The sequence below is a fragment of the Canis lupus genome, chromosome 17 (assembly GCF_048164855.1).
Source record: "Canis lupus baileyi chromosome 17, mCanLup2.hap1, whole genome shotgun sequence".
Classification (NCBI taxonomy): Eukaryota; Metazoa; Chordata; class Mammalia; order Carnivora; family Canidae; genus Canis; species Canis lupus.
In genome coordinates, this window is record NC_132854.1 from 59,490,401 (window position 1) to 59,514,215 (window position 23,815).

Consider the following 23,815-nt stretch of genomic DNA (forward strand, 5'->3'; position numbering starts at 1 on the left):
GCTCCGCATGCCTCTGAGTCAACAAGCAAAGAAGGGAGCTATTGTGCTGCCTGGGGTGACTGACATTGGCTACCGAGGGGAAATTGGATTGCGACTCCATACTGAATGTAAGGAAGAGAGTATCTGGCATGCAGGAGATCTCTTAGGGTGTCTCTTAGTATTACCGTGTCCTATGATTGAGGTAAATGGAAATCTACAACCCAATCCAGGCTGGACTATTAATGGCACAGATTCTTCAGGAATGAAGGTTTGGGTCACTCCATCAGGTAAAGAACCACGACCAGTAAAGACTGCTAACTCTGGGAAACGAACTAGGGGTGGTAGAAGGGGAGGAGGGTGGGGGTTGGGAGTGAATGGGTGACGGGCACCGGGTGTTATTCTGTATGTTAGTAAATTGAACACCAATAAAAAATAAATTAAAAAAAAAAATAAAAGAACCACGACCAGCTGAGGTGCTTGTTGAGGGTGAAAGGAATACAGAACGGGTGGTGGAGGAAGGTAGTCATAAATATCAGCTATAACCATGTGACCAGTTGTAGAAACAAGGAGTATAAATTTTATGAGTTGTTAAGTTACAGGATATGTCAGGAGAAGAGTCAACGTTACTCAAGGACTTTGTGTCCTCTTCTGAGTAAGGGGTTAGTGTGTTGTCAGCCGTAGGCAAGATCGTTGCATCATGCTAGGTGGGATCATGATTTTGCTATTGTCTTTATTTGGAGATTAAGTATGGTTGAAGGAGGTGCACACGGGTGCCACATATACAAGGTGTGGACTTGTGATGGTTAATTATATGTGTCGACTTGCCGGGCCATGAGGTGCTTACATATTTGGTTAGAATTTATTCTGGTTGTTTCTATGAAGGTGTTTTCAGATGAAGTTAACGTTCAGATTGTAGGCTGAGTAAATCAGGTTGTGTTCCCTAATGTAGGAGATATTCATTGAAACAGTTGAAGGTGGACCTTCCTCCACGTAAGAGAGAGCTCTTTCTATCTGACAGCCTTTGAACTGGGATATAGGCTTTTTCTTGTCTTTAGTCTCAGACTGAAACATTAGCTTTTCCTTGTTCTCAGGCCTTCAGATTCAGACTAGAACTGTACCATCAGGTCTCCTGGGTCTCGTTTGCCATCTCACCTTGCAGATCTTGGGACTCACCAACCTCCATAATTGCCAATTCCTCATAATCTGTCCCTTTCTCTCTGTTTATCTATATGCATATCTTTATACCCTTTCTCTATAAAGGGATATCCCTATAAAGATGTAGATATCCCTATAAAGATGCATATCTTTATATCCTATCATCTATCTATCTATCTATCTATCATCTATCATCTATTGGTTCTGTTTTTCAGAAGAACCTTCACTAACGGAGGGAGAATGAACATATCTCCCACGCAGAAGAATTCCAAATCTATTCTGCCCACAAGGAGGTGGAACATAACTCCCCACTCTCTAAGTGCGGGCTGTGCATAGTGAATTCCTTCCAAAGAGTACAGTATGGAAAGGGTCGGGGTGCAGCAGGGAAGAGTAACTTTATAGCGAGTAACCTGACAAACACTACTGCAGCAAAGTGACCACGATCAACATCAACGGTGACAAGTGATGTTGATAGTACCCAACCTTGATATTATGTGATGAAAATGGCATTTTACCTCTGTGGTCTTCCTCCCCAGGACCCCTAACTCCGTGGATCCAGCTTTAGGAGCAGGAGCACGGAGGAGTGGTGGCTTGGGTCTCTCATGCTCTCTCTTGGCATTGGGAAGGACTGCCCCTCTACATGCATCAGTTTGGAAAGCATGGTCTCAAAAGAGATGGCGTGATCATCTGGAGAGAGAAGAGATAGGCTGTTTCATATTGCAGATTGGTGAAGAAGGTTATATCAGTTTTACTTATATTTTCTCTCTTTCCATAATCAGTGTGTGACATTTTTATCCTTTTTTGATAACAACTTCATTGAGATCTAATTCATATACCATATCTCTTATTTAAAGTATACAATTCAATGGTTTTGAGTTTATTTACAGAGTCGTGCAATCATCAGCACAATCTATTTTAGAATATTTGCATCCTGCCAGAAAGAAACATTCCCTTTAGCAGTCACCCCTCATTTCCTCTCCAACCCCAGGCAACCGCTAATCTACCTGTCTCTGTAGACTTGCCTACTCTGGACATTTCATATAAATGAAATCCTACAGTGTGCAGTCTTTGGTGACTGACTGGCTTCTTTCACTTAGTGTAATGTTTTCAAGGTTCATCCATGTTGTAGCATGTTGCCAAGTAATATTCTTCATTTATTTATTCGTTCATCAGCTTATGGACTGCTATGGACTAAATGCTTGTGTTCCCCCCAAATTCATATGTGGAAGACTAATCTACAATGTGATGGTGTTTGGAGGTGGGGCCCTTGGTGGGTAATTAAGTCATGAGGGTGGAGTTCTCTTGATAGGATTATTGTCCTTATAAAAAGAGACATAGAAGAGCTTCCTTCCTCTCTCAGTCCTCTAGGAGGATGTAATGAGAAGATGACCGACTAACTGTAAACCAAGTAGAGGATTCTCGTCAGAGTCCAACCATGACTTTGGACTTCCCAGACTCCAGAACGGTGAGAAATAAGTTTCGGTTGTTTAAAACACTCAGTCTGGGATCCCTGGGTGGTGCAGCGGTTTGGCGCCTGCCTTTGGCCCAGGGCGCGATCCTGGAGACCCTGGATCGAATCCCACATCGGGCTCCCTGCATGGAGCCTGCTTCTCCCTCTGCCTGTGTCTCTGCCTCTCTCTCTCTCTCTGTGTGACTATCATGAATAAATAAGTAAAAAACCTTAAAAAAAAAAACACTCAGTCTATGGTAATTTGTTAAAGCAGCCCAAACCGACTAAGACATTGACCTTTGGGTGGTTTCCACTTTTTTGACTCTTATGAATAACGTGGCTTTGGATATTCATGTGTAAGTTTTTTTGCATGCACATGTTTTCAATTTCTCTTGGATATATACCTAGGAATGGATCTGCTGGGTCAGATGTTAATTCTATGTTAACCTTTTGAGGAACAGCCATACTTTTCCAAAGTAGTGCACCATTTTACATTCCCACTAACAGTGTATGAGGGTTCCACTTTCTCCATGCCTTTGCTAACACTTGTTATTATCTGTCTTTGGGTATGAAGTCATATCTCATTGTTGTTTTGATTTGCATTTCTCTGATGGCTGATTACATTAATTAATTGAGAGTGTTCTTGGAAGCTAAGGAAAGCAAATCTTTCTTTTAGTGAATTAATAAAGTAGACTGCAGACCCTGTTATTGTTCCCTTCACTTTCTAGGAGTTAAGGCACTGACTTAGACCATTAACATCTCCAGGACCTTGGCCATAGCCTCCCGTTGGTCTCTCTGCCTCTACTCTTACTCTACTCCAAAACACCTGCTGCTAGAATTACTAAATTACCCTTGTGTAAAAATCCTCCTTTAGCTCCTCACCCATAAAATAAAGGATAATTTTCTTAGCCTGGAATGTAAGACCCTTCACAGCTGGATTCAGCTGCCCTTTGATATTCCTCTGTTGATGCCTTTTTCCCCGACCAGGCCTGGTGACTGTGTACATTGTTTCCTCCACTTGGAATGTTTATCTCTCAAAACCCCGTTCTATTCCTCCTCCCACCTCAAGAAAGAAAAAGGTAACAGCTTCCCACTGTGTCCCCATCATACTTTCCTTGTACCATCACACCATAATGATCTCTTTTCAAGTCTCTAGTTCCAATGTCTCTGTAAGCAACTCAGAGGCAGAGAACGTTACTTCTTATCAAGCTACTTATAAACCCAGGGCCAGCCCAGCGCCTGATACTGCCATGGGAGAGACCCAGCAAAAGCTAGTGGTCAGGCCAGCCGAAACAAATTCATGGAAATGTTTCTTTCTGGTAATAACCAGAATCATGTCCACTTTTCTTAATCAGGTTGAACCAAGTACATATTTTAATCAATAGATTGAATTGAAGGTTTAAGAGACCCAGCAGATATTCATTTGTTTGCTCACTGGGCAGGAACAGGTATGACACCTGGTCAGAAGACAACTGCAGTGGTATGAGGGGAGAGACGATGGTGATTTATTTTATAAACCTTGAAATAACAGGTGGATAAAGATGCCGAAGCATCCAATCTCTTCTTTGTAGATAAGACAAAGGACTCACCCCCTCATTTCCATACTAAGTTTCTTTACTCTCTACACTGATGGTAAATTGATTATTTGGTTTCCCTCCATTTAGCCTATGACTCAGTGAGGCTAATTAATTAATTAATACAATTGTATTAATTGAGGGAACTTTTTCTTGAGGTTTTTCTGTTTCCTTATGAAAAGCCTGCTTGAAAAGCTTCCCTTCTGGATCCCTGGGTGGCGCAGTGGTTTAGCGCCTGCCTTTGGCCCAGGGCGCGATCCTGGAGACCCAGGATCGATTCCCACGTCGGGCTACCGGTGCATGGAGCCTGCTTCTCCCTCTGCCTATGTCTCTGCCTCTCTCTCTCTATCAAAAATAAATAAATAAATAAAAAGCTTCCCTTCCATGCACTTTCTGGAGCTGGGTTTCTAAGCAGAGGCTGAAAAAATTATTTAGGAGCTCTCTGTTGGAGTCCTCCCCACCCCTCCGCACCACAAATGTCAGCTCTTAAAGGAAAAGAACCACGTGTCTCTTTTTATATCTCCTTGCAATGCTTAGCCCAGTCAATAAATGTCAACAATGATTATATTCTTACAGATAGATGGACATGGAAGAAGCCAGAAATCCTTTATTTAGTTCATTGGATTTAACCGTCAGATGAGAGAAGTATTCTGTTGGAGAAAAACAGAAGAAATTCTGTTAGAAGAAATTCTAACAGAAATCTCCAGAACCATCCTGAAACAAAATAAAACCATACTTAGGAGTCTATAAAGTTTAAAACCTCACATATTTAAGTAAAATGATAATGTTCTGATAACGCATTAGGGACATAGCCATTTCCTGAATTATGAACAATCAACTTCTCAATATAAGTACAAATGAACTGCTACCTTGCTTCTGTTGCTTGGCCACCACCACCCTCCTTCCTGCTTTGCTACAAGTATACCTTGTGCTTTATGTGTGTTGGGATAAAAATTAAGTGGTAGTCATGATCTTTTTGAGAGTGGAGAAAGATGAACACAAAGTATTATTTTATTTTGTAAAGCCAATCGCACCATCTCTGTCATCAGGACTTGAGGGGAAGAGATCAAACATCTGTTGAAATTCCCCAGGCCGGGTAGAAGCTGGGGAGGCAGTGTTATTTAGGTCACAGCCCTTGTCTGGTTTGGTGAGGGAAGGAAAGGGAAAGGAAACCTCCAAAGGGATGCGCAGGGCCAGGATGTGAATGGGGGCAGCGTTCCAACAACAGTGGAGCCCTGGGGTAGGGAGGAGTCAGTAATGTCCTGAAATGGGGGGTGAAACAGGGAGGGGGCAAGGGGAAAATGAGATCTGCCCTAGGTGACTGGTAGAGGTAAAAGGAAGGTGCTAAGTGGTCCAGTCTTGCTGGAGGATTTCTGGGGATAAATAAATAAACATAAATATCATCATTAAATAGTAGAATAAGGCTTCAAATTCTGTCAAGGAGTAGAGAAGAGAAGGCACAGTTAGGAGCTACAGCATGGGATGAAGAAAGGGGCCAAAGGTGAGGGGGCCGCATTATGGGACCGAGATAGTTTTGGAAGAGAGATCCCTACCCCAAATGTCCCTAAACAGAGTCTGAGTCACTTAAAATGCACTTGAAAAGAACTACTTCCCCGAGAAGATGCAAGACTGAAAGAAGACTGGAAGGCAATCATGTTAATGAACAGAAAGACTGAGTATCATAAAATGGCAATTTTTCTCATATTAACTTAGAGTTTTAACAAAATGAAAGCCCCAATAAAATTTTTGTTTTATTTTTGGAACATAACATATTACTCTGTAGGTTATCTAGAAAAAGAAACAAATGATAATAGCTATGGGAATCAAGGAAAAAAAGAGTACAGAGCGGGGAAAAGCCCTACAAAGACGAGAGAACATTCTAAAAAGCAACAATAATTAAACCTGTTAACACTGGTGCAATATCAGACAGGTTCAGGAAGGTTAGACCTATACCTGCTCCTAGAAATGCCAGATAGTGGAACAGTTATGAAGAATGGGGCTGAATCCTCCTTGTGCCACATCGTGGCCACAGGAACTTGGACAGTTTCTGCATCTATAAAATGACGGTGATTGTAACTACCTCAGAAGGTTGTTCTGAACGTTAAAGAAGGAAATGCAAGTCAGGTTCTTAGAACAGTGCCTGGACATGAAGCGCTATGCATTTTATCTTCTTTTGTGGTCCCTCTGAAACGCAGAAGCGAGTTATAACATTTATACTTACAATCAACTTTCAATTTTCTTCCTAAATAACCTGAACTCACTAGATGAGTATTGGCCAAAGTATTGTACCACACCCTGTTCCTAAGAAAAGGAGTTCCTGGATTAAGTGTTTAGGTAATATTATATGTATTCTGTCTCCCTCTCTTGGTCACAAGCTGGTTCTCTAAAGCTCTGTAGTAAACAGACATACTTCCTAAAGCAGTTGGCCCTTGAACCATTTTTGCACAATTGTCTACTAACATCCTCTAGAACTGCTGTTCTCTGAAACGCACTTTGGGAAACACTATGTTAACCACATATAGGTCAGTAGAAAAGCTTAACTATGCTTTACCTCGAAATACCAAATGGCCAATTTTTAATGGCCAGTAAAATTGATTGAAATACATTTGTATTAACATATTGGATCCATATTTTATTCCAAGGCATATCTATCAGACCTGAATCAGTAGTCATTCTTAAATAATATGTAATGAAGATTGAAGCAGTCATTCAGATAATTAAAGCAATGGTAGAGTTTTTACAATAATTAATCAAGAAATTGTGCTTGTATAGAGCTGCCTTTTGTGGGCTTTAAGTCTTTATATTTTCCATTTTTTTGTGGTAAAAAGATTTTTGAATCACTGCTTCTAAAAAAATCTTATTTTGCAGAAGGAACAAAAAAGTTCTTCAAATAAATATGCTGGTTAATGACACCACAGAAATGCAAAGGATTATAAGAGAATATTATGAAGAATTATATGCCAACAAATTGAACAATGGATACTATTCCTAGGAACAGAACCTACCAAAACTGAAGCAGGAAGAAATAGAAAATTTGAACAGACCAATTACCAGCAATGAAATTGAATCAGTATTAAAAAAAAAAAAAAAAAAAAGACAAAAAACAAAAATACCCACAAAAAAAAAAAAAAAAAAAAAACAACTCCCAACAAATAAAAGTCCAGGACCAGATGGCTTCACAGGTGAAATCTACCAAATGTTTAAAGAGAGGTTAATACCTTTTCTTCTCAAACTTTTCCAAAAAATAGAAGAGGAAGAAAAACTTCCAAATTCATCTGATGAGGCCAGCATTATCTTGATTCCAAAACCAGATAAAGATATCACCAAAAAAGAGAACTATGACCAATAGCCCTGAATATAGATGCAAAAATCCTCAACAAAATATCAGCAAACTGAACCCAACAATATACTAAAAAAATCATTCACCACAATCGTGAGATTTGTTCCTAGAATGCAAGGATGGCTCAATACTTGCAAATGGATCAATGTGATACACCACATCAATAAGAGAAAAGGTAAGAACCGTATGATTATCTCCTAGACACAGAAAACACATTTAGCAAAGTACAAAATCCATTCCATGATAAAAAAAAAAAAAAACTCAACAAAGTGGATTTAGAGAAAATACACCTCAACATAATAACAACCCACAGTTGGGCAGCCTGGGTGGCTCAGTGGTTTAGCGCTGCCTCTGGCCTAGGGCATGATCCTGGGAACCTGGGATCGAGTCCCACGTTGGGCTCCCTGCATGGACCCTGCTTCTCCCTCTGCCTATGTCTCTGCCTCTTTCTCTCTGTTTCTCATGAATATATAAAATCTTTTTAAAAATAAAAAAAATAAAAACCCACAATTAACATCATACTCAATGGTAGAAAACTGAGAGCTTTTCCCCTAAGGTCAGGAACAAGAGGAGGATGTTGCTCTCACCATAACTATTTAACACAATACTGGAAATCCTAGCCACAGCAATCAACAAAAAGAAATAAAAGGCATCTAAATTGGTAAGGAAGAGGTAAAACTCTCACTATTTGCAGGTGACATGACTCTATATATAGAAAACCCTGAAGATTCCAAGGAAAAACTACTAGAACTGATACATGACTCCAGTAAAGTCATAGGACACTAATGAACAGAAACCCACTGCATTTCTATACACTAATAACAATGCAGCAGAAAGAGAAATTAGGAAAACAATCTCATTTAAAGTTGCACCAAAAATAATAAAATGCCTGAGATAAATGCAACCAAACAGGTGAAAGATCTGTACTCTAAGACATTAATGCAAGGGGTGCCTGACTGGCTCAGTTTGAAGAGCGCGAGATTCTTGATCTTGGGATCATGAGTTAGAGTCCCATGTTGGGTGCAGAGATTGCTAAAAATAAATAAACCTAAAAAAACTGATGAAAGGAACTGAAGATGACACAAATGGAAAGATATTTCATGTGCATGGATTGGAATAACAAATATTGTGAAAATGTCTATAGTACCTGAAGCAATTTACATGTTTTCCTTTTCAATTTTTTTACCTAAATTCTAGTTAACATATAGTGTCATATTCCTTCCAGGAGGTGCACGGAAGCTAAGTCTTAGCAGACTTCATTACAGGACTGTGGGTTTTCCAAGCTTCAGGGGACATATCCCATCTAATTACAAGAATATAACACGAGGAGAAAGATCAGATGCTGCCTGGTTACCTGTCTTGGAGGCCACGCCTCCGTGTCCACAGGCGACCCAGGGATGAGAGTGGGCGAACCACTACCTGTGCTCGTGGAGAGCTGTCACCCAGATCATCCCCAAAGGCAGGGGTTCATCTCATCGTTTCCGACAGCTCTACAGGTACTGACCGTGGAACTAGCGTAATCAAATGTGAATCGACCTTAGGTCGATTATCCTGGCCTTTGTCTCATGTGACGAGGGTGTGTCTCGAGGACTGCAAAGGCCTCTTCCACGCGGTCAGTGCTAGAAGCCTCACCTCCCGAAATGTCCAGTTTCCACCAAGAACCCTTGAGGGGTGCTAAGGAGGGCGCTTGAGGGGATGAGCACTGGGTGTTATGTGTTGGCAAGCTGAATTTAAATTAAAAACAAGCAAACATTCCTTTAGAAACCTCTAGAAATTGTTAATGGATTTATCTAGCCCCACGCCAAGGAAGAATGAACTTTTTTTAAAGATTTTATTTATTTATTCATGAAAGACAGAGAGAGAGAGAGAGAGAGAGAGAGAGACCCAGGCAGGGGGAGAAGCAGGCTCCACGCAGGGAGCCCGACTCGGGACTCGATCCCGGGTCTCCAGGATCAGGCCCTGGGCCGAAGGCCGGTGCTCAACTGCTGAGCCCCTCGGGGACCCCCGGTAGAATGAACTTGGTACAGCGGCTGACAGGGCGCTGTGTCACTCCACGGATGTTGGTTACGCGGATTCTGCTAACGGTGTCACCGTGGCTGGGACACCTAATGGCTCTTGGCTACCCTGTCCAAGCGTGAGGTGAGGGTTTGCACGAATGACCTCCAGGATGTCTTGTGGCTTAAGCTCGCCCTCCTGCACCACCCCGGCGTGGGTGGACCCACATGGACCCACGGCTCCCACGGCATCAGCGGGAAGTTGTCCCGCCTCTGGGTACTTAAGGTTCTGCTTTAATTGCCGGCACCCAGCAATCGGATGCCCAGTGGGCGCCCGCGGGGCCGGCCCACCCACGCCCACCCTGGCTCCAGGCTTGGTGCGTTTTGTTCGGGCCTTGGCTCCCAGCCCGCAGGCCCTCGTGGCGAGCGGCGGCCCCTCGGGGTCACCCCTCGGGGTCACCGGGGCTCCCTTCGACCCGCCTCGCCGGAAGCAGGCGGTAATCCTGGCCGGGCGCGAGGGCCCCGGGCGAGCTTCGTCCCCTGGGCCGCTCGCCAGCTTCCCTCTCCCCGCAAGCCCCGTGCTGGCAGGTGCGGTGCCCCGGAGCCTCGGGCTCTGGCTGAGCTGAAACGCTCCACAGGCCACGCGACCCGCGGCCTTTCGTCTGTTTGCCCCCAAACCTCACAGGCCTTTGTTCACCCCTTTTAAGTCACTTGTTCACTCCCGAAACCGTGCAAGGGCCGAGCTAGGGCTACGTCCCCCAGTAAACCTCGGCGGCCTCTCCCGGCTCCAGAAGGAACAGGAGCTTCACAGGACAAACCGGCCTCGCTCCCTGCAGCTGCCGTGTCTCCCACTGCTTTGTCGTCAGTGTCACTCGTGAGGACACGGGGCAACAGGCCGAATGGATCCCAATCACAGCCCCAGAAAACATCTAGTCTGGCCTCGCCGCGGCGCCCCCGGGACGGCAACCCAGGCCGTGCAGTAACCCAGCTCTGTCTGCGGTGTCCCCGATGCCTTGGCACTGGCGCCCCACCTGCGGCGAGCTGCCTTCACCCCACCAGCCCGGAGCCCCAGCTCCCTGATGCGGTGCTCCCCTGCCCCGGTCACCCTAGGGCGCGGCCCCGGCCACCCCAGCTCCCCGATGCGGCGCTCCCCTGGCCCGGTCACCCTAGGGCGCAGCCCGCCGACCAAGGCCTCTCAGCCGCGGGGCCTGCTGACACTGCTCAACACCTCCCCCCCACCCCGCTGCCACCCCCCACCCCCCCACCCCGCTGCCCCCCCACCCCCCACCCCCGTGCTCACTGCAGTGAAGACCGAGGCCGCGCTTGCCCGGGGCCCGGGGCTCTGCAGCAAGTAGACATGGTTCCCAAAGCAGTTGCCCTTGAACCCCTTCCACCAACACCCTCTAGAACTGCTGTTCTCTGAAACGCACGTAGGGAGACACTGTTGACGACACACAGGGCAGCAGAAAAGCTTAAACTCTACATCGCCTCGAAATACCAAATGGCCAATTTTTAACGGCCAGTAAAATCGATTCAGATACATTTGAATGTTAACATATTGGATCCATATTTTATTCCAAGGCTTATCGATCCGACCTGAATCAGCGGTCGTTTTTAAATAATCGGTGCGTGACCAACAGCTAAACTACGGAAGCGGCCGAGGCGTCCATCGGTAGATGAATGGATAAAGATGTGGGGCACAGACATTATATATACAATGGAATATTCTCCAGCCATAAAAAAAAAAAAAAAAAAAAAGAATGAAATCTTGCCATTTGCAGCTACACAGATGACTCACCCACGAACCTGCAGAATTCACATGATGCTGTCCTGACCTAACCCGATGCCTCCCTGTGTGTCCCCGGGCAGCCCGGGTGCCCTTTCCTCTTGGGAACTGTGACAAAGGATCTTTTCCAATGGCATTTGTCCCCGATCTGTTGGCCCACCATCTCTCAGTTTTAAAAAACCTCCATCTTTAAAACAAATGTCACAACGATTCCAGGGACCAGAAGCCCATTTCTTTGCAAGGCGGCGACTTCAGTGGTGACCTGATAGGACAGCTCCCGCCCAGCTGGAACTGCAGCCGGCTTCCCGAACCTTCCAAACACTTCTGCCTCCAGGGCAACAGAGAATAATCTACTCCCCTTTTTATTTTTCAAGTGAATGATCGAGGATCTGAAACACACCTATGACTGCCTTCCTGAAATACATTTGTGAGAATCACACACATGAATCTACAGAATTTTTTGGCTTTATTTCTAGTCTCCCTTAAAAAAAAAAAAAAAAGATTTTATCCATTCATTTGAGAGAGAGAGCACACGCATGTGAGCAGGGGAAGGGGCAGAGGGAGCCCGACTCGGGGCTTGATCCCAGGATCCGGAGATGGTGACCTGCGCCGAAGGCAGATGTTTAACCACTTAACCAACCGAGCCGCCCTCTAGTTTCCTTCTTACAATGATCAGCATTTCACTAGTCACTGTGGTTTCAACAGCCCAGTGAATTATTTTCTAACATTCCCATCGTCATTCACTCATCCGTGGGGTCAGCGGACCCTTGGCAGCCTGGTAGCCCCCACTGGTTTGTCGCTGTCCTTTAAAAACATGCAGCGTTTGCCAGAACTGGTCTATCCACATGTGGCTTCACGGGCACTATTACTTTCCTGGGTCCGGGGGTCAGGGTTACGCTGGCGCCTGGCACGACATCAACTAGTAATTTACCAGGTAACTTTATTAATAAAAGACATAATGCCCAGTAATCTTATTTCCAGGATATTATATATAGGTATATATACACACATATATATGTATGTATATATATTACTTTTTCCTAGACTCTAGCATTTAATGGTTCATATTAAACACAGAAATGTTTAATAACGTTTTTTTTTTTTTGTACCATTCATCAATCTATCTTGGGTATTCTAGAGCCATACTTATTAACTGCGATTAGCAGAGCTCCTTGAGGGCAGAGACTTAAGTATTTATGAAACACAGCACATGGATGATAGTTGTTGGATGACTACATTGTAATGGTTCCTATGTGACTACGTATTACACAATTTAGCCAATACTGGGAGAGTTTCCTCTTTAAGTTTCTATAGAACTCTTGGATGGTACGTGGTTTCATTTATGTTAGCTCATCATATTTAACATTATCCTCTTTGTACCCACTGTTTGAATAATTTCGTCCCAGTTACTTTAAAAGAGCAAGTTGAAAGGGAATCTCCTATCTTATTCAGTACATGCAAGAACAATAGTTAATTGATTCTATTATGTTTCCACTCATTCCCACAAACGGCCCAATTAGCTCCCAACAGTATCTGCCTGCCAGGTTGCACAATTAATGCAAATTAATATAAGTGGTAGTTGATTATATTCCATTTCTGAGCACTATGTTTGGTTTTATCTGTGTACAGGGAAATTATCTAGAGTTTTGATGACAGATTTCTTCTCAGTCATATCTAGATCTTTTGCATTATCTAGAAGTCATTGATTTAAGGTATTTTATCAAGACTTGTCCAAGATCTCACTTGCATTTCTAGCTAACACTTTTGCTGTCCATAACTAGACTTATATTAGAAAATAAACATACAATTAAAGATCTGAGCAACAATGTTATGCATGTCTGTTTTTGTTAATGATTTAGAAAAGCCCTAGGTCAAATTATGTTTTATATCATTCCAAAGTTAATGTATAATAGTCCGTAATCCAAGTTGAAAATATGTTCAAATTAGCTTAATGAGGGACCCCTGAGTGGCTCAGCAGTTTCGCACTGCCTTTGGCTCAGGGCATGACCCTGGGGTCTCGGGATTGAGTCCCGCATCGGGCTCCTGGCATGGAGCCTGCTTCTCCCTCTGCCTGTGTCTCTGCCTCTCTCTCTCTCATGAATAAATAAATAAAATCTTTAAAAAAAAAAAATTATCTTAACGAATGAGCCTAAGGCAACTAAAAGCCAAATCTACTTTTTCTGGCTTTTAATATGTAAAAGATTCTCATTGTTTCACATATCTAACATTATAAATCATTTGTGATATTTAAATCATTGATATGAGTAATAATTTTCAGTGTAACTATGATAAATTGCACTAGTATGAACATATTTTTACAATATACAGAATCAAGACATTGGACATTGTCTCTTCAGCCAGGAACAAATGCTGTGTTTTATGTCCCATCTAGGCCTGTATTTGGCTATCATTAAATATTTAAGCTATGGGTTTATACTAATGTTCTTCATGATGGCTTCATGAAAGGCTTTATTTTTAAATTTCTCCTAGCTCAATGTAATTTCTTTTATTTAATCTCTACACCCAACGTGGGGCTCAAACTCCAGACCCTCAGATCAAGATCGCATACTCTTCTGACCAGCCAGGTGCCCCATCAGTGTAATTTTTTAAGGTTTTATTTCTTAGAATAGTTTAGAATTACAGGAAAACTGAGTAGTACAGAATTTCCATATATGCCCTCTCCCAGTTTCTCCATTAACATCGTACACAGGATACATTTGTTACAATTAATAAATGAATATTGATACTTTATTATTAAAATCCATAGTTTATTCATATATCCTTAGTTTTTACCTAGTATCTTTTTTCTGTTCCTGGATCCCACATTACGTTTACTTGTTGTGTCCCGTTGGGCTCAGTTCCTTGGGTATGACAGTTTCTTTTTCTCTTTCTTTTTTGATGACCTTGATAGTTTGGAGGAGTACTGTTCAAGTATTTTGTAGGTTGCTCCTGTACTGGAATTTGATGTCTTCTTTAAGATTAGACTGAGGTCATAGTTTTAGGAAGATAATTTTCCTAACAGGACTTAAATACCTACAGATTAAAAACACATCTAGACTTCATCAAACCATTGCCATGGACGTAATTCATATATCATTTTTAGTATTGTCCCTATTCCATATGACTAGAGACAGAAAAATAGTATTGAGTAAAGAAAATGATGATTTTAAAAAGCTAGCTTAAAAAAAAGAAAGGGTAACTAAGAGGTAGATAACATTATAAAGACAGCAAACAGTAGTCATTTTAATTTGCTTTCCAAAGTAAGCATGTTCTTTACAAATTAAGATTACTAGGACAGAAAGTCAGACAAAAACGCATAAATAATATAGTTATTTCAATTATGTATCTTCAGAGGTAAATCTGGGTTTTACGTCAATAAACTTACTCAAGTATACTTATGTTTTCAAAGCATATTGTTGCATTTTTATCTACCAAATAAACAAACACTGCAGGATTCTCTTGCCTATAGGTCAAAAATAGTCTTAGAATTTTAGAAAACTTATAGTAGTCAACCATTCTCTCCCCAACAGTGGTTCTCAAACTTTAGCATGTATTAGAATCACCTGAAAGACTCGTTCAACCACAGACTCCAGGGTGCTAATCCCCACGGTCTCTGATTCAGTGGGTCTGGGGTGGGGCCTGAGAATATGTGTTTCTAACAAGTTCCCAAGTGTTGCTGAGGCTGCTAGTCTGACAACACTATGAAACCCACTGTTTTAAGGGTCAACAAGGAAGCTACACTTATTAAGTGCCTATGGTGATTCAAGTGTTTTACATATATTACCTTATTTACTTATAGAATCTTATCGAGCAGGTATGAGTATCTTTTATAAATGAGGAAGCTGAGCTCAGGGAAGCTAAGGAACTCAGCTGAGAAGGTAATGGGATTAGGTGGCAAAATTACAATTCAGATAACTGATTCTAAGTCCCGTGGTTTTCTAGTACAACATACTGCTCTCTGTTGACAAAGGAGTGAAACGTCCACATCCTTGGCATACTTGCTAGAAGTGGAGACTGTACCAGCGTGTGTACAATGAATTAGTTCAAGTTAGTAGGGTACTGAAGGAATCTCTACTGAGGACTCGACAAAGGCTCAGGGTCACGGAGAGCATTTCACTTATCTCTGAACTTCTGAAATAATCAGGATGAAACGAACTTAACATATAATTACAAAACAGGAAGAACATGTATTTAATATAGTACTAAGTATTACTTAATTACTATCGTTTTATTATTTCTTACAGAAAAACACACATTTAAATAAAAGTTCTTAAAAGAATAATCTCATTTACATTTAAGTTTAAAGCATCATACTATTCTAAATGTCTGCCAGTGTATACATCGCCCATCAACCATGACTTACTCTGGTACTGAAATAACACAGCATGATGGTCTTCAACAAAACGCTCTGACAGTTACTGAAACATTTACCTCCTTTCACAAAGCAAATTTAAAGCAATGACATACAAAGTAAACAATTTAAAGTTTAAGAAAAGTGGTACGATTTACAGTAAATAAACCACCAAAAAAGAAGTTGCCAATAATGTATATTTTCTCACTTTGTTACACTCTATATAAAAGACAACACAGACACAAAATCTTAGACGGCAGACTTAAAATAGTTGATGAGGTCTAAATTTCAGAATGAGAAAAACCCACCCAACTCTACATCTCTATTATAAAAACAAATTATTTTATGTAAGAAAGATCCCTTTTAAATATGTATATACATATTTCCACTTAATACTGTTAATCAAACCCATAGTTATATTTAAATAAGAATTAAATAAACTGCCCCAAATGCTGATTTTATCTCACAAAACAAAAATATTTTAAATCACAACTTCCAGATGGTATCTTGAATACATTGGTTTCTTAAACAACATTAACAAGCATATTTTTAAGAATATATTTTCATCTACAGGTCAGGTAAAGCTTTATTAAATGGTAAACACTTTTAAAAGTGCAGAAACACAAGTTTCAAAAACAAATACATTCAGAAGATCTGCTGTTCAAATAATATTTTTTCAAAACCAGGTGGAGGAGTATGATAAAATTCACTGAACTGGCAATCCAAAATTGCACTGTCATCAACTAAAGACAGAAAAAGAAAGAAAGAAATTAGAAGCTAACAGCTTAAATCGCAAGAATGCATAATTATAAAATAAACTATTTTCATAATACCATAATATTAACAGGCAAAAAGAATAGATACATCTGCTCCCCAGGTTACAAAACATAATCCCATTAGGTAGAAATAACCACAATGAAAAATAAAATTAAAACACTAAAAAGGAGATCCATTAAAATATTACTGATAATTAGTGTGAATATGAGTACTTTTAATTTTTCCTTATTTGCCTCTGTATTTTGTTTTATACATCAAGATGTATTACTTTTTAAAAATTATTTTATTTTGATAAAATTATAGATTCAAAAAAGGTTGCAAAAATAATAGAGTTCCCTGTGGCCTTCATCCAGCTTCCCCTAGTGGTAGCGTCTTACACAAAACTTGTACATGAATATTCACAGCAGCTTTCTTGGTAATGGCCCCAGACTGGAAACAACTGAGATACCCACAAACAGGCAAAGGGAAAAACAAATTACAATATAAGCACACGATGAACTATATGTGCTACTCGGCAATAAAAATGAATGAATTATGGATACATGCTACAACATGGATCAATCTTAAAATAATTATGCCGAGAGAAGCCATGTATAAAAAGAATACAAACTTTATGATTCAGATAGTCTGTAGTGAAAGCAGATCAGTGTAAGCCTGGGGCGGTGGTGGAGAGAGGGGAGCAGGAAGGATTACACGAGAACAGGAGGGAACTTTTTGGGGTGATGAATATGTTGACTCTGGTAATGACATGAGTGTTTACTTCAGAGCTACATGTTAAACTGCACAAATGTTTAATGCACATGACTAAATATAATTTTACATTGCATAAGAAATGCAGAGAAAAGTACTGGACTTGACATTCATCAAGCCACTAGAGATTTTATGAAGGGTACTTTGGGTGAAGTGGTGGGTTGAAGAACAACTGAACGACACACCAAGTGTTGTAGCCACTGCTAATATAGCCACATAGAGAAGTCGAACCAAGGGCTAGTGAATTTAGGAAGGGTTTGAGGGATAAGGATGACTCATAGAATGTTTACAGGCACTGGAGAGACAGGTTCCTGACTTGAGGTATGAGTGAAATAACCGACAAAGGGGTATGAATCCTAGAGATCTAGACTATAGTGTTTCTAACATGAAGGAAACCACCTCATCTAAGATGGGACAGAAAGAAGGCGAGGCTGTATCTGATCCAGAAAAGCTTCAGGAGGGCAGGGGTGGGAAGGGAGAGTTCACTACTGACAGCCTGTTTCTTTATAAAGTAGAAGGTAAGGTCATCTGTGGAGACTGAGGAGGGAATTCAAGAAGTATGGTGAAGGTCTAGAAGGTGCACAAATGTAAAAGAACTGCCACAAATGCTGAGAGCTTAGGCTGGAAGGCATAACTTTGTAAGGACACTTTTCTTTCAGTGTGATAAAGCCTTTTCTCTCCATAGTATAAGAACTGACAAAATGAATGGATGGATCTAGGATTAGGCATGGGATAGAGGACAAAGGATAATTAAATTTAAGTTTTATTTTTATTTATTTTTAAAGTAATCTTTACACCCAATATAGGGCTTGAACTCACCACCCTGAGATCAAGAGTCAGATGCTCTACTGAGTAAGCTGGCCAGGCGCTCCTTAAGTTTTATTTTTCTCTCTGATATTATCAGATTATTAAAATATTTGGGTTAATTTAACTGATATATCAATGCCAATTTATAAAATATGCTTTACTCTATGTAATTTACTATCCATAGCTTTACTACATTAAAATTATGCTCAATCAAAGAAACAATATGGAATAAAATTGTATTTGCTACATTCATTTGTGTACTTTTAAATTTCATTTTCCAGACTATATTATTTAGAATACTTTTTCCAGACAATATTATTTAGAATACTAAGCTACATTTCCATGTAAGTAGATAAAGGAATTGCTTTTAGGTTTATCCAATATGGTAAAGAAACTAACTAAAATCAAACTTAAAAATACACTTTTATATGCAAAGACCGTAAAATCACTGAAAAGTAATTTTGGGGAGAAAAGACTAATGAAAACTAAAAAGTAAAGCATAAGCTTTGGTTGTTATTATGTTATTAAATATTTATATTTGTTATTTATATACTTTTTGACATCCAGCCTGTCATTCTAATGCTGCTACCTTTCTAGTAAATTACTATAAAATTAATCGGTTTCTATTTATGGCTCAAATCTAAGAACTTCAAAAAATTTTTATTTATTTATTTATTTATTTATTTATTTATTTATTTATTTATTTATTTATTTTGAAAATTTTATTTCTTTATTCATGAGAATCACAGAAAGAGGCAGAGACACAGGCAAAGGGAGAAGCAGGCTCCCTGCCTCCCTGCGGGGAGTCAGATGTGGGACTCGATCCCAGGACCTGGGATTATGCCCTAAGCTGGAGGCAGATGCTCAACCACTGAGCCACCCAGGCGTCCCTCAAATCTAAGAACTTAAAGTGATTAAATGAGAAAATATTTTTATATCTATTAAGGTCATAGGCAGAAAAATCATACACCTGTTGATTTAAAGTTGGTAACATAAAAAATAAAGCAGAATAGAGGAATAAAGGCACTGTGCTTATGTTTGGTTTTTTAAATAAAGAAAGATACCTGATTTTTTAGAGATACATATGAAATATTCTTATGAATAAAATGATAAAATGTCTGGCATTTGCTTCAAAATAATCTAAGGTGGAAAGATGAAGAACAGAAGGAGTATTAGCATTAGGGGGTAGATGAAACCTGACTGGCTCCAGGCTGATAACTATTTGAAGTTGGGTGATGGGTACATGAGGGTTCAGCATACTATTCTCTTTACTTCTATAAACATTTGAATTTTTCTATAATAAAAATTAAAGTTAATAAATGGTATAGAATCCTCTCTTTAGTAACCCAATTCTTGGGCAGGACTCACTTGAGCAAAACTATAGTACAGACATACAGATAACCATCAAAAGCGAAACAACTAATATGAAACTATTCTAAGTCACAATTTCTCTCAGAAGAATTTTAACAGGTAATTTTACAAAGGTAACTAATGCTCAATCTACATAAAATTCCCATCCTTAGTTCCACAATATTTTTTACAACTATATTTTCGGTCATCTAAATCTCCCTAATACTGGCAGAAAGAGCTTTGTAAAATCAAAGCTTTTTGGAACTTTCTAGAATATAAGACTATATGATTTAAAAAAGGGAGTATGGCTATTGCATATTTAAAGTATGATCATTGTATTTGGGAAAAAAAATTTTTATACATCAGAAGAAAAACTTCCTTAGTTCTGCAAAGTGGGATTCTGATACCCTACTGAGTACATTTCATATAAAGAAAGGTCCTTATTAACTTGTCCAGATTTTTGAATGATAGTTATAAAGTTAGTGAAAATGTCAAGTAAAAGTTAATATACAGTAATATTTAGAAATATTTTAGCTTACCATAAACAACTGGATACACTGTCCCTCGTATACCTGATGCTGGACAATGCATATTTTTTCCATTCAAATATACATTTAGTTCTACATGGTCATATGTAATACCCTAGGAAGGAAAGAAAATATTACAAAGTAAAAATATAAATGTTTCACATAAAAAGTCTAAATAGTCAGAAAGCACTCACTGAAAATCATGGAAAAAGTAATTAGTGTCACAACAGTTTTCATTAAGGGTTTACAAATTGGTAGAGTTCTACTTGAACTGAGACCAAAAAAAAAAAAAAAAATCAGTGGTGATTATGTGGTGGGAAGTCAGGTAAAGTTCCAAGAGGTAAAACAAATGAGAACAGTTTGATGTCTGGTATTATATTTAGATAATCTTAATTTTATAATCTGAATATTAAGATGATAGAAGTACTGCCGACCGCGTACAGAGAGATCTTTTTTTTAAAGATTTATTTACTTATTTGAGAGAGAGAGACAGGAGCAGAGTCCCCCTTGAGCACAAAGCCCAAGGCTGGGCTGGATTTCACAACCGTGAGACCATGACCTGAGCCGAAACCAGAGCTGGCCACTTACCTGACTGTACCCCCCGCCCCGGCACCTTCAGAGAGAGACCCTTAAAACTCATACACAAAAAACAGAATTTTATCTTAATTCTGTAGATAGGGGGAAAAACAATGAATTTTTCTGCATTAGGGCTTACTACTTGTCACTGTTCTCAAACTGTGAAAAAGTATCTTCATATAACTTTTTCTTTTTAAAATTTTATTTATTTATTCATGAGAGACACACAGAAAGAGGCAAAGACATAGGAGAAGCAGGCTCCCTGTGGGGAGCCCGATGCAGACTCGATCCCAGGACCCCGGGATCACGCCTTGAGCCCAAGGCAGACGCTCCACTGCTGAGCCACCCAGGCTTCCCGATACAACTTATTTCTGAAATGAAATACATTTCCGTATCTCTTTACCTTGCTTTCAAGCACTTCAAATCCATTACCAAGGTAAAGTGTTTATATATAAAAAATAAATAAATAAAGTGTTTATATAATGGAATACATCAAGTTGAAAACAGAAAAATAACTCAAAAGAGTAGGGGAAAAAAAAGGTGGAATAAAAATAGATCACTCTCTACATCTGTATGTTACTGATGGTGAAAAAGACTAATAATAAACGGCTATTACTAATAAAATGCTGAAAAACACTTTTAATGCCTGTATTATGAACCAAGCACCATTCTAAGTATTTCATATTTAATCATTTAGTCCTCACAAAATGGGTATTATTATATTATCCCCATTTTACAGATGAAGTAGCTAAAGCACAAAAAGGTTTAGTAACTTACGTAAGACCACAGAGCTGGGAAGTGGCAGGCCTGGGATTTACACCCACGCAGCATACTTACTCTGGTGGCGCACCATCCTGCCTCTCTTTAATGCTTGATGCCATAGCTCCTAAGAGCTGGCAGGAGGAGAGCTTTGAAGAATGCAGAACAGCAGAGATCTTTCAACTGCAAAATCATCATAGACCAAAAAGACCACTCCAGGGATTTCTGACTGTGGATATACTATATCAACTTAAAAACTTTATAGAGCTAGGGATCCCTGGGTGGCGCAGCGGTTTGGCGCCTGCCTTTGGCCCAGGGCGCGATCCTGGAGACTCGGGATTGAATCCCACATCGGGCTTCCGGTGCATGGAGCCTGCTTCTCCCTCTACCTATGTCTCTGCCTCTCTCTCTTTCTCTCTCTGTGACTATCATAAATAAATAAAAATTAAAAAAAAAAAAAAAAAAACTTTATAGAGCTAGAAAAAGATCGTACAGATGATCTAGCCTGCCTCCCGCACTTTCTAGTTAAAACAACCAAGTCCCAGGCGAGTCCACGTACTAAGCGCTATTAAAGGTTCTCCTGGGGCAGCTGGGTGTTCAGTCAGGCCTCTTGGCTTCTGCTCAGGGCCTGATCTCTCGGGTCCTGGGGCCTACCTCTGCGCTCAGCAGCGAGTCTGCTTGAAGATTTTCTCCCTCTGCCCTGCCCCCCTCACTCATGCATGCTCTCTAAAATAAATAAATCTTAAAAAAAAAAAAAAAAAACCTCAAATCTTAGCCAGGGTTAAATAAAAATTTGTTAGTAGTCAAAAAATATCAAGACAGATTGTTTCTGTTTCATTTAGTTTATTATTTAAATATAATAATAAAGCTAACTGGTGGCTGGGATTTCTTTTTGTAATGAAAACAGAATTACGTAGAAACAATGTGTTCCTTCTTTATAGGAACATGTCATGGGGTACCTCTCAGTTTGGAGCAGCCGCGTAATCAGCCGCATAATCCAGGCGGCCTCCACCACCTGGTGGCAGCATAACCTACTGCAAGCAAGCAAGCTTTAGTTGCCCAAACCTGCAGCTGAGGGCAAAATCCTAAAACCAAAGAAACAAGTGGGAAAGGATAGGAGTACTAAGTACTATGAGCAGAGTTCAGCCCAAGTATTTCTAACTTAGTCCTTTATATGATTTAGAAACCAGGTTTCACTCCACCATAATGATACCAAATAATCTAATGTGTTCAAGGCATTTATCAATAATTGCATATTCAGTGAACAGGCTCTGTAATTACGACGCCTGTATTTTAACCCAGGATCCCTCCGCAGAAGAGGTTACTTCTCCTAATCTGTAAAATGATGGTAATAATACTAGAGAGTGTATAGAATCATTATGAGGATTAAACAATTTAATCCTTGCTAGGCATTTAAAACAGTGCCTGCCCATAATAAATGCTAGAGAAGTGTTTGCCATTATCATTACAAAGAATGTTTATAAAACTTCTCTAAATTGAACCAAAAAGTACAATTTTAGAATGATTTCCACTTTCCAAGACTATATATAAAAGGAAAAAAGTATTGATCCTCATTAAACCTAATCTCATTACATTTCTTCACCTACACTCCCAAGCCAGGTATACCTTCCTCGTGCTGTAGCAGGCCCTGTGGGCACTGTAGGACTATCGCATGAATATAATCATTTGGTCGGATGTTGAAAGCTTATTTTTCTTGATTTCTCCTCAGAGAATGGTATATGACTGAAATGTTACACATATGGGAGTGTTTTCACTGTCTTAAATCCATCCTATTTTTCCTATGCCACTGTCAGCAATTTGGTGAAATTTGTTCTCAAATGTCCGAACTAGGCAGATGAAGGTAATATGGTAAGGTAATGTTTTACTTTTCTTGATTCTGCATATATTTCACCTTTTTTAAAGTCCTCCTTTTATCAGAATGGGTATGAGAACTCAAAGTCTAATTTAATAAAGCTGACAGACTAAAAATGACATTCTTAAATCTGTCAATTTGTGGTATCAGTAATCTCAACAAATGAGATAGGAAGGCAAGAATAACACACGGTAGAAGTTCAACACACCAACAAAGACAAACATTTGTTACTGATTATCCTTGCTTATGTTTGAATTTCATCTTAGTGTAAACAGGTTGATAGCATCGACCTGACTTCAAGATTCTCTTTCAAGAAATATCCATTTGAGTAAGGGTGTTCCGTATTACGGACATCTGGCAATGATCTACAAATACAAAACCAACTATTTAAAAAGAAGAACAGAGAAAAGCAGATTTTATAAATGGTTTATGTCTTTTGTCTCCTAAAACAATTTCCTTTTTTTTCTCCTAAAAATCTTTCAATAATTTACCTATTTAAAAAAACTAGGGGCACCTGGGTGGCTCAGTCAGTTAAGTGTCCAAGTCTTGATTTTGGCTCAGGTCATAATCTCAGGGCTGTGACATGGGGCCTGAGTCAGGCTCTATGCTAGGCATGGAGTCTGCTTAAGATTCTCTCTCTCTCCCTCTCTAAAAAAAAAAAAAAAAAATGCAAACTAAACGTTCTTTGTATTTTTTTAATTGCAGAAAAGAAATGAAAGATCAGGGGCACCTGGGTGGCTCAGCTGGTTAGCTGTCCAACTCTTGAT

The 23,815-nt window shown here is 39.9% G+C and overlaps 1 protein-coding gene and 1 long non-coding RNA gene across 2 annotated transcripts in view; one reads left to right on the forward strand and one right to left on the reverse strand.

The window, feature by feature from the left end:
* LOC140608218 (uncharacterized) lies at nucleotides 1-17,592 on the forward strand. The gene is made up of 5 exons (XR_012010242.1): nucleotides 1-266; nucleotides 1,671-1,870; nucleotides 2,495-2,599; nucleotides 7,027-7,673; nucleotides 11,074-17,592. It is a non-coding gene; the product is annotated as an uncharacterized lncRNA (long non-coding RNA).
* Nucleotides 13,878-23,815, reverse strand: part of SPRYD7 (SPRY domain containing 7) — an 18,051-nt gene continuing 8,113 nt past the window's right edge. Inside the window, exons 4-5 of the mRNA XM_072783214.1 lie at nucleotides 19,853-19,955; nucleotides 13,878-16,372 (exon numbers count right to left, since the gene is read on the reverse strand). Of these exons, the coding sequence (XP_072639315.1) occupies nucleotides 16,275-16,372; nucleotides 19,853-19,955 (201 nt within the window). The 3' untranslated portion in view covers nucleotides 13,878-16,274. The remainder of the gene's footprint in view (nucleotides 16,373-19,852; nucleotides 19,956-23,815) is intronic.